The 12,461-nt window shown below is 48.7% G+C and overlaps 5 protein-coding genes across 5 annotated transcripts; 1 reads left to right on the top strand and 4 right to left on the bottom strand.

The window, feature by feature from the left end:
- Positions 1-1,819: 1,819 nt before the first annotated feature.
- On the bottom strand, positions 1,820-2,356 carry A1O5_13295 (uncharacterized protein; the record flags this gene model as incomplete). The annotated part of the gene is made up of 1 exon (XM_007753861.1): positions 1,820-2,356. The coding sequence occupies one exon, from the start codon at positions 2,354-2,356 to the stop codon at positions 1,820-1,822; it is 537 nt and encodes a 178-aa protein (XP_007752051.1).
- A 640-nt stretch (positions 2,357-2,996) lies between these two features.
- A1O5_13296 (alpha-glucuronidase A) lies at positions 2,997-5,727 on the bottom strand (the record flags this gene model as incomplete). The annotated part of the gene is made up of 3 exons (XM_007753862.1): positions 2,997-3,137; positions 3,249-5,137; positions 5,226-5,727. The coding sequence occupies 3 exons, from the start codon at positions 5,725-5,727 to the stop codon at positions 2,997-2,999; spliced, it is 2,532 nt and encodes an 843-aa protein (XP_007752052.1).
- A 1,061-nt stretch (positions 5,728-6,788) lies between these two features.
- Positions 6,789-7,551, bottom strand: A1O5_13297 (lactoylglutathione lyase; the record flags this gene model as incomplete). The annotated part of the gene is made up of 2 exons (XM_007753863.1): positions 6,789-6,842; positions 6,907-7,551. 2 exons carry the CDS (start codon positions 7,549-7,551, stop codon positions 6,789-6,791), a joined length of 699 nt encoding a protein of 232 aa, XP_007752053.1.
- A 693-nt stretch (positions 7,552-8,244) lies between these two features.
- On the bottom strand, positions 8,245-10,801 carry A1O5_13298 (vesicle-fusing ATPase; the record flags this gene model as incomplete). Its single annotated transcript, XM_007753864.1, has 2 exons — positions 8,245-10,113; positions 10,163-10,801. 2 exons carry the CDS (start codon positions 10,799-10,801, stop codon positions 8,245-8,247), a joined length of 2,508 nt encoding a protein of 835 aa, XP_007752054.1.
- A 383-nt stretch (positions 10,802-11,184) lies between these two features.
- On the top strand, positions 11,185-12,205 carry A1O5_13299 (uncharacterized protein; the record flags this gene model as incomplete). The annotated part of the gene is made up of 2 exons (XM_007753865.1): positions 11,185-11,815; positions 11,907-12,205. 2 exons carry the CDS (start codon positions 11,185-11,187, stop codon positions 12,203-12,205), a joined length of 930 nt encoding a protein of 309 aa, XP_007752055.1.
- Between the last annotated feature and the right edge of the window lie 256 nt (positions 12,206-12,461).

Raw genomic sequence — 12,461 nt, forward strand, 5'->3', positions numbered from 1 at the left:
GGGTCTTAACTGTGGATACTTATTGTCTATATAAAGACCTTTACCCTCCCTAGGTAAATAGTTATCTTCAAGTTCTTTAATAGTCACTTACCTACCTATAAGGTTTACGATCTATATGAGCCTTACTATCTATACATTAGATAGTTCTCTAAGTTCTTTGAACAAATATCTTAAGTAATACTTTTCGAAGCGCTTTACTAAGTTCTAAATATAACGAATAAATTAATAAGTCTTTTATTAATACGAAAATTATAGTAAGTCGAAAAGAATTATATATAAGATATATTATTATCTTAAACGCCGCGTTTCTTTTTTAGATTAACTAATATAAAAATATAAACGCACCGATAAAATTTAAAGTCTAAGAAAATATTAACGATAATATAAGACGACTTATTATCTTTAACGATAACTTAATAAATAAAGAGTATTATTAGTTAATCTTTATAATTAATAAAATAATATAGTTATACTTAGTTATTAATTCTATATAAAATAAATTAAATATAATTAAGATAATACTTAATTTCTTTATTTAATAATTAAGAAATAACGTTTTTAATATTTTATCTCGGAAAATACGGCTAGAATTTAATCTTTAGTAAAATATTAGTAACTATAAGCTCTAAGTAATTAAGAATTCTTTAGCGATTATTAATACGAAAACTTATAAGACGGCTCGTTTATAAATTATCTTATTTAATACTTAAGTCGATATTAAGAATCGTTTCGCTATCGTCTTAGAGATCTATAAGATAGTTATACGGAAATCGAAGCGTAGTAAAGATTTAAGAGCGTTAAAAAGCTTAAGTTCGAAGAAATTAAATAGAAGATAATTAAATAACTTTATAGAGCGTTTAAAGAATATAAAGAAGAGTTAATATTTCTAAGAGAATAAACGAAGATTATAGTTAAGTCTTAAGCGAGGTCGTTAAGAAAGCGAGCGATAATGAGAGAGATATAATGGAAGAAGTTTAAAGTAAGAGATAGTTTTATGATTAGCTAAGGCGTCGACGCTAAACTAAGGTTCTTCTTATATAGTTCTCGGGGACTATTATTCATAGAATAATTAATTAAGTTACGAATAGAGAGAACTTTCTTTAGTTAAGTGTGCGTACTGTGAAGAGACTATCTCACCGCCGTACGAGTTAATGCCTATGGCTGGTAGCCTCGCCCTAGTTCATTATTTAAGACGATATCGTACGAGTCTTCGCTATAATTCTTAATATCGTCGGTGTATTCGTTCGTCTTCGTCATCGAGTATATCGAGAGAGTTAGCTACGCCTCGCTCGGAAGTCGTATTTACTTCTCGCTCTTCTTCGCGCGAGTTACTCGGTATAGTTTAGCTCGACGACTAACCCGCGGATATACTCTCCGACCGAGAGCGAGTAGTTATTCTCTCGTCGATGAATATTCTACGTGTCTTACGCTTATCGCTTACTCCGATCGACTTAGAGTTAATACTTTAAGAATATTAGAGATTCCTTAGTAAGTAGGTAGAGTCTAACGATAAGCGTATATATAAGTTATCTCTATAGTATATGGTCGATACTGTATACGACTTAAAGCATAAGAGAGAAAAGAGTGCGCCTTCTATGCGGGGAGTGTACTAGTAATAAGGATGCACTCCCTGAGCCGCATCTCTTGGCTGGTGGCCTGATTATTTCCCGATGTATCAGGCGTCCGTTCTTCCGATGTTTAGCCGAATCCGTAACACCTAGTAGTCTTATGGGCTGCGTAAGTCTTAATAGCCTAGGGCGGCCCAAGGCTCTTAGGGTCGCGCGGGAAATTTTACCGATGTAGCTTATAGCCTAGTTAATTAGGGCGTAGCCCCGATATTAGGTCTAAACCTCAAGTTTCTGAGGTGTTTAATACGAGATCGATCAGAATAGGTGCAAAACGCATCGATCCAGATGTGGCGGCTTCCGTGGCGGTATCGGAGACAAACGAGAGCTTCAAGCATATTCTGGGTCACAAGGACATCGGTTCCGTTGCATCTGATCGTGGCCGTGAACTCCGGATAGCCCCAACTATAAGACAGCGCATCATAGGAAACGATGGAGGACCATGCGGGGACCACGACGCCTTCTTTGGCGATTAAGTCAACTGTCTGAAGCTCACAGTCAAGAGGGTCACCGGCCTCTCCTGGACGGATGATGATAATTCTTGTTTGCCACGGGTGGATGGGCTGGTATAACTTTGAAGACACCAAGCGCCTCTCTTCGTCAGATGCAGATTTGTGGCTTTGCTGCGATACTGGCAGGGAAATGGTTGGGCTGTGGGATGTTTTGAGTTTTTGGAACATGCACCGGGGATAGCCCGTGAGAGTCAAGTCATGGAGAGTCTGTTGCTCCATTGCTGGTTGATTGATTCAATTCCGCAGCAAAGCACCGCAGCAGCGGTTCAGCTGGACTCGTAGCTGGCTTTGAACAACGAGCTGGCGACCTGGTAAGGCTCTGAACTATCTGTAGGTCCAGGCTGCCAAGGGATAAGGCCGCTAGGCCTACCTGGGTACAAACATTCAGGTGGGTGCCTTATCTCGCCTCTCACCTCTAGAGTATTATTATATACCTAGGTAGGCAGAGTAGGCAGAGTAGGTTGGGTGTGGGTAGGTGCACCACTCTCTAGAAGGCTTCGGGGAGCATTCAGCAGGCAGAAGGTAACGAACAGCCTATTTGTGTGGATAGGGTGGACGAGTCACCTTGCCCACCGTGTAATTAGTTGTATGTAGTATGTGGCGACCATGCTACGAATATGCTATGTATTTTCTTGCGGTGCACTGCGCCATCAAGCCTGCCGGATCAAGTAATCAACACTTAATTCGTTCAATTCATTTGTGCTTTTCCTTCTATGAAAAGTGCATGTATCAAGCACTTTCGACCGTGTCAAGTCTAGCCGTGCCAATAGGCCCATAGGGGTGATTGTAAGACCCATCCGTACATCCATATCATCGTCAACTCGACAAGTTGGTGGCGGTCATGATGGTGCTACCTTCCTCAATCGATCACTCCCGCTGGCAAGACCGAGATATAATCCAACGGCGCAGGCTCAATACCATCTGCCACACCTACAATCTTCAACATATCTCCCCGCCCCACCGTAACATTATGGAATGTGATTCTTGCGGCAGAGTGGCCCTGCGACAATCGCTGTTAGTTTCCGTGCATCGCAAAAGCCCGTCCCAGAGTAGATAACCGCCAGGGCCGAACGGATCTGCCGCGAGCGAGCCAGAGAGGATCGGCACTTACATCAAGATATATGCTGGGAGCGTGACCTAGCCGGTCTTCGAGGTTACCAACCCACGAACCGATCTGGTGGTTGTTGAGAGATACTGTCCACTTCGACTTGCCGCCCATCATGTCGTAATAGTTCACGGCAAGGTTATAGATGCCGTTGGGGAAGTTGAGCGTCGTTGTTGCTGTTCCAGTTGTGGCGTTTGCCGAAGTCACAATGGCGGTAACATTCGAGGCCGCCTCGAAAGGTGATACCGTATACGGCTCATAACCTTGAAGAGTCATGCTCTCCGCCTCTACACGCCACGGGTGGTTACCGACACGGTTCTGGCTGTCCGCAATGCCCGAGATGTTGTGGTAAAAGTTGGTGATTGCATCGCGCCACACAATGGAGTGACCTGCTTGGTATGTCAAACGGAAGAGAGTCTCGTTATACCGCTCCTCGTCGACTTTGCCCTCTAGACCTTCCCATTGCGTAACAAACGTCTGCGCAGTGTCTGCACCAGCATAATGCGCGTTGTAGAAATGCTGGATGACGGTCTCGCCAGAGTGCAACTGTTGCGTGTAATTAACATGATGGAACCACAGAAGCAGATTGTCCGGTGTGGTCGAGATATTCTCGTACATGGCCGCAACTTCCACAGGGTATTGTCCTGCAAAGCCTGTCCCATTGGACACCGTGCGATCCATCCCAATGGTTTTGTGGTCTGCTCGCGTCCATTGACCCCAAGGGTTGTTGTCTTGAGATTGGGGATTAGGTCCAAAATGCGTATATAGAATGTCGGTCAGAGTTTGAATGCCGAGATTGCCCGTGTAGTTTTCGTACGCTGGCCAGGACGACATGGACATGTTAGTGATGGCAGCCAAGACAGCTGGATCAGAACCAAACGTAAGCCGAATCCAGTCCTGCAAGATATCTTCTGGATCACTGGCAAAATCCCACGCTAAACGCCCATAACCATACAAATTTGACATGGAAAGATGACTTCCCAACCAGGTGTCATTGGTTCCGACATTGACGACAGCGGCTGCGCCGCCGAGAGGTCTGTTAAAGCGCCTCCCGGCGACTATATCGCGCACGAGGGATTTTGTATGGTTCGCTCGCATATCGAAATCCAGGACTGTCTTCCATAGTGGGGGCAGGTAAACCAAGTGACATTGCTGTCCTAAATACTCTTGTGTGACCTCTAGCTCAATCGCCGTGCTCGTATTTCGCAGGTAGGCAAAGAGAGGCGAAGCAGGCTCACGTACTTGGAAATCAATCGGTCCGTATTTGATCTGCACAACGGCATTCTCCGCAAATTTGCCATCGAGACCAGTGAAAAAGTCGACGGCAGCGTTCGCCCGGTCCTCTATCCATACCGATTCATTCAGATTGACACTGTCGTAGACGAAGGCGCGAAACATGAGGATTCCACCGTGAGGCTGTAGAGCGTTGGCGAAAAGATTTGCCCCTTGAGCCAGTGTACGATTGTAGGTGATTGGTCCTGGCTGACCTTCAGAGTTGGCCTTGACCAGGTATCCTGCCATATCAGGAACGCGCTCGTAGAGAGTATCAGTAACGTTAGTCCACCATGTTATGACATCCGGATCTAGTGGGTCGAATGTGCTGAGATTGCCATAGGTCAGGTTAGCCGTTGGGGAGGCAAAGTTTAGTGCGATGCCAACTTGCACCCCGTATGGGCGGAACGTGTCTGCGATTCTTCCGAGCCCTTCCACATTCTCAGGACTCAGGAGAGACGCATTGGCATTGACATTGTTTACAATGATCCCGTTGATGCCTATCGAAGCTAGGAGGCGCCCGTACTCTGAAACTCGATTCAGATTGTTGACAACCGTGCCATTTGTGAAGAAAATCGAACGCCCACCGTATCCTCTTTCGATAGACCCATCCAAATTGTCCCCTACTTTGTGGTTAGCACCGAAGAGTTCTTATATAAGAAGAGACGGAGCTTTTGAAAAAGGCTAGTAGAGGCTCCCAAGGACACTTACATTGATTCACCCATCGAATCGGGGCGTCCGGGTTAGAAGCGTAGGCAACATTGGAGAAGTTGCCTTGTGCAAGCATTAAAAGATATTGGAATGCACCATAGAGAGCACCTCGTTCATTGTGGCCAAGGATTTGAATCGCCGAGCCTGTTGTATTGAGCCAGAAACCGTCGTCCACGAGTCTGGGGATATGTGGAGCGCCACCAAAGGTATTTGCGTATTCTGCTACAGTACCGACGAGGATTGATGACGTGGTGTTGCCGGGCTGGTAACTGACTGGATAGATGACCGTGAGATTATGATCCAGGATGCCTGCAAGGCCTTTCTGCAGCTCCACGGCAGCAATATGCACCGGTCCATTTGCTGTGGCATTCAGAGCAATAATATTTGAAGGTAGACTCTGACTAAACTTGGGAGTCGAAACGGGTGCATAGCGCAGCCAGGCGTTGATGCCCGTCTCGGCAGCGGCAAGGCTGGCGACCACGAGCAGAAATAATGAGCGCATCGTGCTGGACTTGTTGGCGATGTAGCTTGCACACCTATTCATCGGGTATCCTCTAGTTCATATAAACTTACAAGAAAGCAGAATAGCCGGCACTTTAACCCAGCGCCTCCCATTTTGAGCTTGAAGGCTTCCCCATACCCCAGGACCAACGGCTAACCTTGATTTGAGCTTCTCCGCAGAACTACCTGCGTCGTTGATTGGTTGCGTGAAGTCGATCAACCCTGAATATGTCTTGAACAGGGAAATGATAGACTGCTCGGTCCGTTTATGCCGACAAGAACACGCAGGCATTGCTCCCAGGAGGGGTGACATCAAAGCATCGGCTAAACCTCAACCATCGAATTCAGGCTGAAATAGACTGATAGAAAGCGGAGGAAGGAGGACAATGAGAGAAGATACGTCCATCTTGACGGCTTTCTCTCCTTTGCGAGCCGGGAGATAGAGCAGAGAACAAATCCGTGGATAATGGATGAGTTGAGGAGTCAAGTGAAAGTTGAAGCCGTCAGAGTGAGCATTCTCGTAGACGTTGTGTGGGAAGTTGTATACTGCGCCCGGAAAATGACCAGCCACCAATAGGGCGGAGCATGATCACGTCACATGCTCTTTCCTGAGGCTCGCAGCCTCGCAGGATGTGCTTATTGAACCACTCCGTCATCATCGAATGGACTAGATCTACTGAAGGGCGAATGAAACAATAGCTTGACTCGGACAATGGGGATCTTGCATTTTTCAACCCAAGTTTTTCTTCAAGTCGACTGCTACACCGGCTATTTTGGAGTCCGCGAACTCTCGGTGTCGGACGAGGATATAAAAAGACGAAAGACGACAAAGCGGTCTTGCCTTCTTGCAAATGGCGTTGCATCTTACATGGACGTCTTCGGACAATATGGATTTCTTCTGGTTTTCTAAGCCGTAGCGCCTTGGAAAGGAGGTGTTGAAGGCCTTCCATCGTGAAGCAGGCCTTTTTAGCATGCAACCTTCACGAACTCCAGGTAGAGAATGCACCAGCGACTAGATTCCAACCACATCTAGTCCTAGTGACCCATATATCGACCTACGATTCACGGGTCTAGAGGACGCATGTTCTGCGGCACTAACTCGACAATATATCCATCCTGAGATCACGCCGTCAGTCACGTCGACATGTTGGGGCTTGATCAAAGCAGAAGCCGGACTCACTGGATCTTTCACAAACGCAATCTTCTCGAAGACCTTCCTATATTCGTCATGGATCTCGCTCTCGGTACCCTTGACTTCGACACCTATGCCACGCTCGTTCTCCCAATCACTGATCGGAATGCTCTGTCTCGTGCAGACGCCCAAATCCTTCAATACTTCGACGCCGTTCTCCCTCATTCGCTTGAGAGCCTCGGGCACGCTCGGCACGGTGAATCCGAGATGACCAAATCCCAGAGGCCCAGGTTCATTTCCCGTCGAATAGTACCCGGGATCCTGTTTCTCTGAACCATGGACATGATACAGCTCCAATAATCCCAAGGTGTGTTGAAGCTTAGCGGCGGTGTCGGCGCCAAATTTCATCAGATCTGCCCGATGTTCGTCGGTCTGAGGGTATCCGAGGTAATATATCGTGAACGGACCGACATTCATGGTGAAAACGGTTCGCATACCCATGAGGTCGACATAGAAGGGGATGGATTTTGCCGGATCCCGGATGCGCAGCATGAAGTGGTTCAGCTTATAACCGATGGTGGGATGGTTGGGAGGAAGGGGAGGATCACGCTGTTGGTTGTCGAATTGGCCATTGGGCAGGAAAGCGCCATGGGGGAAAGGCGTGGGTTGTTTTTGGTCTGCAGGGGATGCCATGGTGCTTTATCCACAAAGGGTCTCTCGAAGCAGCTGTAGCATATACAGGAGGGCAGATACAGGAGGTGCCACCTGCCGAACCACTTCTTCGTTACGATGGCGATGTCTGTGAGAAGGCAAGAACCGATGAAAGGATATCTGGATGTTAGAGGAAGCTCCTAATCGCACCGATAAGCAGTGAGCACTATTACTATATATGACTTTAACAAGTCTGAATAGCTCGCCCACATTATATGTGCATAGGCGCCCGAATATGTGGTCTTTGTAACTACCGAAATCCACTTTGGACGCTGTGGACGCCATCTTTGGGCCCGGGATAGACCCATTCCGCAACCCCATATTCTGTACCTCGTACTCTGTACTCCATGCTGCTCAAGCTACTCTGGCTTTGCGGGGCGAATCCAGTGGGTTTAAGAGGAAGACCGGGGACAATGCCGGTGGATAGCCTGGTGGTGCTTGTGGGTGAGGTCCTCTATACAGGCAGACCAAGCCAGATGAAACACCCTTCACTCGGAGAAGCTGCTTGGACTTGAAAGAAGACACGCTAATACTTCCTTCACAGTCACGTTTCCCCGGCTGATAAGTTCATTCAGGATGTTCCATCATCTGGAGGCCATTTGCCTTCCTAATATACTCTCACACAACCAGCGCTCATAGTTTCCATCCTATTCGACATCATCTCCATACTCCTATTTAGCGAAACCCACCACTTCCCTCCCCTCGTTCAGCAATGACCCTACTCAAAGTCCCTGCAAACCGAGTGACACGATCGGCGTCAAACTTCGCCGTCTCAATTGCCTGTAGCACATGCTTGATTCCCACTCCCACAACCTCACTGCGTGTAATATCCCGGATTTCCGCTATCGCCCTTGATGCCTCCCCGACTTCGAATGCTTTGGATTCGTCCATGACGAATTCCAGTTCGTCGTAAGTGCGCACGTTGGCGACGGGTACGTCGCTGTTAAAGTGCCGCCAGAAATCCAGCTGTTGCAGGACCGAGCGTTCCGTTGCCGTCACAATTATAAGTAGACTTCGCCCCGGCGGAGGTGCTTTGCGCAATAGCGCCACCAAGGTTTTCAATATGGGGTTGGAAAATCGAGGGCCGATGGGCGTCCACTCGGTGTATTCTTCAATATCGTCCAGGACCACACAAGACATCGGCGATTTGTATGCATCCATGAATACCCTGCTCAGGTATGAGATTTTCTGGGATTCGGACATTTCCAACGTATCCTTGTTGCTGATCAGTTTGATGAACGGGTATCCGCTGTCAATGGCGATCTTGGCTGCAAGGGCCGTCTTCCCGCAACCAGGGGGCCCGTGGAGGCACACCGAGAACAGTGGCGTAGATTTAGGGTTGCGCACCTGTTCCACGAAGAGTTTCCCTTCGTCCAGCACGTCCTTGATATACTGAGAAAAGTGAATGACACCTCCCCGGAGGCAATACGAAAGCTCCTCTTCAGACACGCCAAAGGCCGGTTTCACTTCTTCTAGAGCGTTTTCGAAGTCCGCACGCTTCACTTTCATGTCCGCCACGTCATCTGTGATGCCCGCCATCGTACCCACCTTGATATGTCGCGAAAAGGCAAACGACGTGGCCGATTTGACCAAACCGCCAATCTCGGCACCTGAAAAGTTCTTGGTCTTGTGAGCGAGTTCCAGAAGGTCGACGTCCGGGTCGAGCACCTGGTTGTCGCGCATCTTTTGCGTGTGGATCTTCAGAATTTGCGCGCGGCCATGTTCGTCTGGTAGGGCGATTTCCATATGTAGCTCAAGACGCCCGGGTCGCAGAAGAGCATCATCAATCATATCTTTCCGGTTCGTCATGCCGATCAGGAGGATGTTGTTTAACTGATCTACGCCATCGAGCTTGGAGAGTAGCTGGTTGACCACACTGTCTCCCACACCTGTGCCGCCGGCGGCCCCGCTGCCTCTTTGCTTACAGACAGCATCCAATTCGTCAAAAATGATGATATGAAGGCCGGATTCGTCTCCCTTTTCTTTATATTCCTTTTCCGCATCGGCGAAAAGTTTCCGGATATTTTCTTCCGACTGGCCGACATACTTGTTCAGCACTTCAGGACCATTAATGACTTTTGGTTCTCTCGCATTGAGCATCTTGCCAATTTGTCGTGCAATCAATGTTTTGCCCGTGCCCGGAGGACCGTATAGTAAGATGCCCTTCACGTGCTGGATACCCAGCTTCTCCACAAGCCCAGGAGGGAAGACGCGCGAGGCGAATGCCCTTCGGAAGATGGTAACGAACTCGGCATCCAGACCACCAATGCCCATATCCTCAAATTTAAAGTCGGGAGCAATGATGGAATTGGCTGCAGGCCGACGGGAGGATGCCTTCAGATTTATAGGTGTCTTCCCGTCCTTGAAAAAGTTGATTTGGGTTTGAGGTGTCAAAATACCTCGCGCATGAGGATCAGACGTGGTGGGCGCAGACTTCTCACTCAAGTCTGCCAGTTGTACTGTCTTGACTGTGAGGTTCAGGGGAATGCTTCTGAGGTCCATAAGGAATCGCTGACCCGGGGCGAACATTTGACTGTTAAACAACTGAGGCAAAATTAGTGTTAAACCACCAATGAGGTACTTTTGGGCATACTTTGGTAATCTCTCTGGCTAGATCATCCTGATCGTACGGTGTGTCTGTGGTTTTCCGCGTACTGGCAAAGCCGATTTCGATATCCATCGAGCCAATGTATGCGTGGCTCCCTTGGCTGAATGGGTCATAGACTTCTGCCTGCAGTAGATCTGTCAAGGCTACACCCATCCAAGACCGTTGAGGTTCCGAGAGACCAATACTGCCTCGTGGAAACGCATCGAGAGGTCGAGCTGAGACGACATACACGCCGTTGATAAGCAGGAAGACGTCGGTGCCATCGTAAGAAGGAGGAACGTCCTGCGAGGAAACTGCCACGAGGTTGCGGAACGTATACGAATTGTCCGGGGATTTTGCAGGTTGTAAGGTCATGACAGCACTCGGACCTCTTGTAGGGGCGCCTCGACTGGGACTTTGCCGGTGGCCCATCGGACGTGGAGGCATGTTTCTCGCTGGCAGGCCAGGACTGCCATATCCTGGTCGAGGAGAGTCGTAACCATTCATGTGTGTGTCGTAGCCGCCGCCGCCCCCTGGAGGATAAGAAGGTCGCCCTCCTCGATTCGGGGGTGGTTGCTGGCCATATGGGTCGCGCTGAGGAGGTTGCCCAGAACCAAACAAGTTGTTTCTATTAAGAAAGGACATGGTTGCAGCGAGGGAACGAAGGCAAAGGGGCTTGACAGGACGTCAAAGCTGGATACAGAGGACAGATTCAATTTGGCCACAGGCACCAAAGTCGCAAAGTAACTGCACTTGTTAACAATAGGCACGGCGGCTCCAAGAGTGTTTCATGACCCCAAGGGCCAAAACTGCGCCGCGCCTGAGGCATCGGCGTCGAAGATGACATCCTGGACATCCAACAAACTCCGTGTCCCGAAGTTTTGCCGCCCAGCCCGCAACCTGGTGGCGATGGTGGCGGCAAAGTGATCCCAGCCTTGCAGCCTTGCTCAGCCTTGTCTCGATTTTTCCCCCGCAGTCATTTGTCGCTCAAACATGCACATCTCATTCGAGATTAACATGATTGAACCATGCCTCTCCATCTCCTCAGCAAGAAATCGTGGAACGTCTACTCCCCTGTGAACATCGAGCGTGTGAAGCGTGATGAAGCCAAAGCCCGCCGTCAAGCCACCGAACAAGAAAAGCGCAGCCTCAAGCAGGAGGCTGGTGATCGACTGTCTACTTTACAACAACAGAGTAAGAACCAGAGCAAAAGCCTGAAACGCAAGCTGCCGGGAGAAGATGATACGGATCGCGATATTCGGCTTGCCCTGGAAATTTCACCAGCGTCCACCAACAAAGAGAAGCAAGACTACGGTTCCCTCGTTGATGCGAATGGCCATATCTCCCTAATACCTGTACCCGAGAAACGATCTTGCGTCGATCAAGAAGAAGCAAAAGACCCATACACCGTCTACCTCACCGACGCCATTGGCAAACGAGATCGATCGAAAGACACATGGTATACGTCTATCCAGCCAGAGCGCCAAAAATGGGGTGACGATAACCCCCAGAAACAGGAACGAGAACTCGCACGGCTCAATGCAAACGACCCTCTCGCGGCCATGAAGAGAGGTGTCAAAGCTCTCAGGGAGAATGAGAGACAGAGACAGGAGTGGATGAGGGAGCGCGAAAGGGATCTAGAGGAGGTCGTAGAGATGGGTAAGCAGAGGCGCGACAGAAAACGCAGAAAGAGAGCAGGTCACAATGAAGACGACTCGGAGAGCCTGGAAGAGTTCAATCTAGATGATAGATATGCGAAATCAGAAGTTAATGAGCATCATCGGGATCGAAAGGACGAACATCGTCTTGGGCATTACCATAGGCACCATCATCATCATCGACATAGACGACGGCATCGAGATCACCAAGCTATCGAAGATAACCAGGACCCTCACCAAAGGCATGGACACCATGGAGGAGACGATACCGACAGAGCCAAGGGCAGAGAAACCGACGAAACCTGATGGAGTCAAGACGTTTCAATGCAGAGTTAATACTCGACTTCTGCTACCCAAGTCCTACCGCCAGGTCTGTGTGCCGAATGCTTAAATACTTGCAAGTATTTCAAAGCAGAAGGGGAGCCCGAATATTGAAGAAAGTCATTGGTGTGATGGACGACACTGTGAAGCAGTCTCCCTCTAAGTGGTCATCCCTAGCATCCTCCACATCACCTAGATCACTCAACGTCAGTCGTGTGCGTGGGCAGTTTTATCTGCTGATGGACAGAGAGCGCCCAACAGTCCTTTCCGAAACTCAAATCACAGTAGGGTTCGCATGAATATCCGACTGTCGCTGAGCTGCTCTC

Source organism: Cladophialophora psammophila (genome assembly GCF_000585535.1).
Source record: "Cladophialophora psammophila CBS 110553 chromosome Unknown aczJe-supercont1.46, whole genome shotgun sequence".
NCBI lineage: Eukaryota > Fungi > Ascomycota > Eurotiomycetes > Chaetothyriales > Herpotrichiellaceae > Cladophialophora > Cladophialophora psammophila.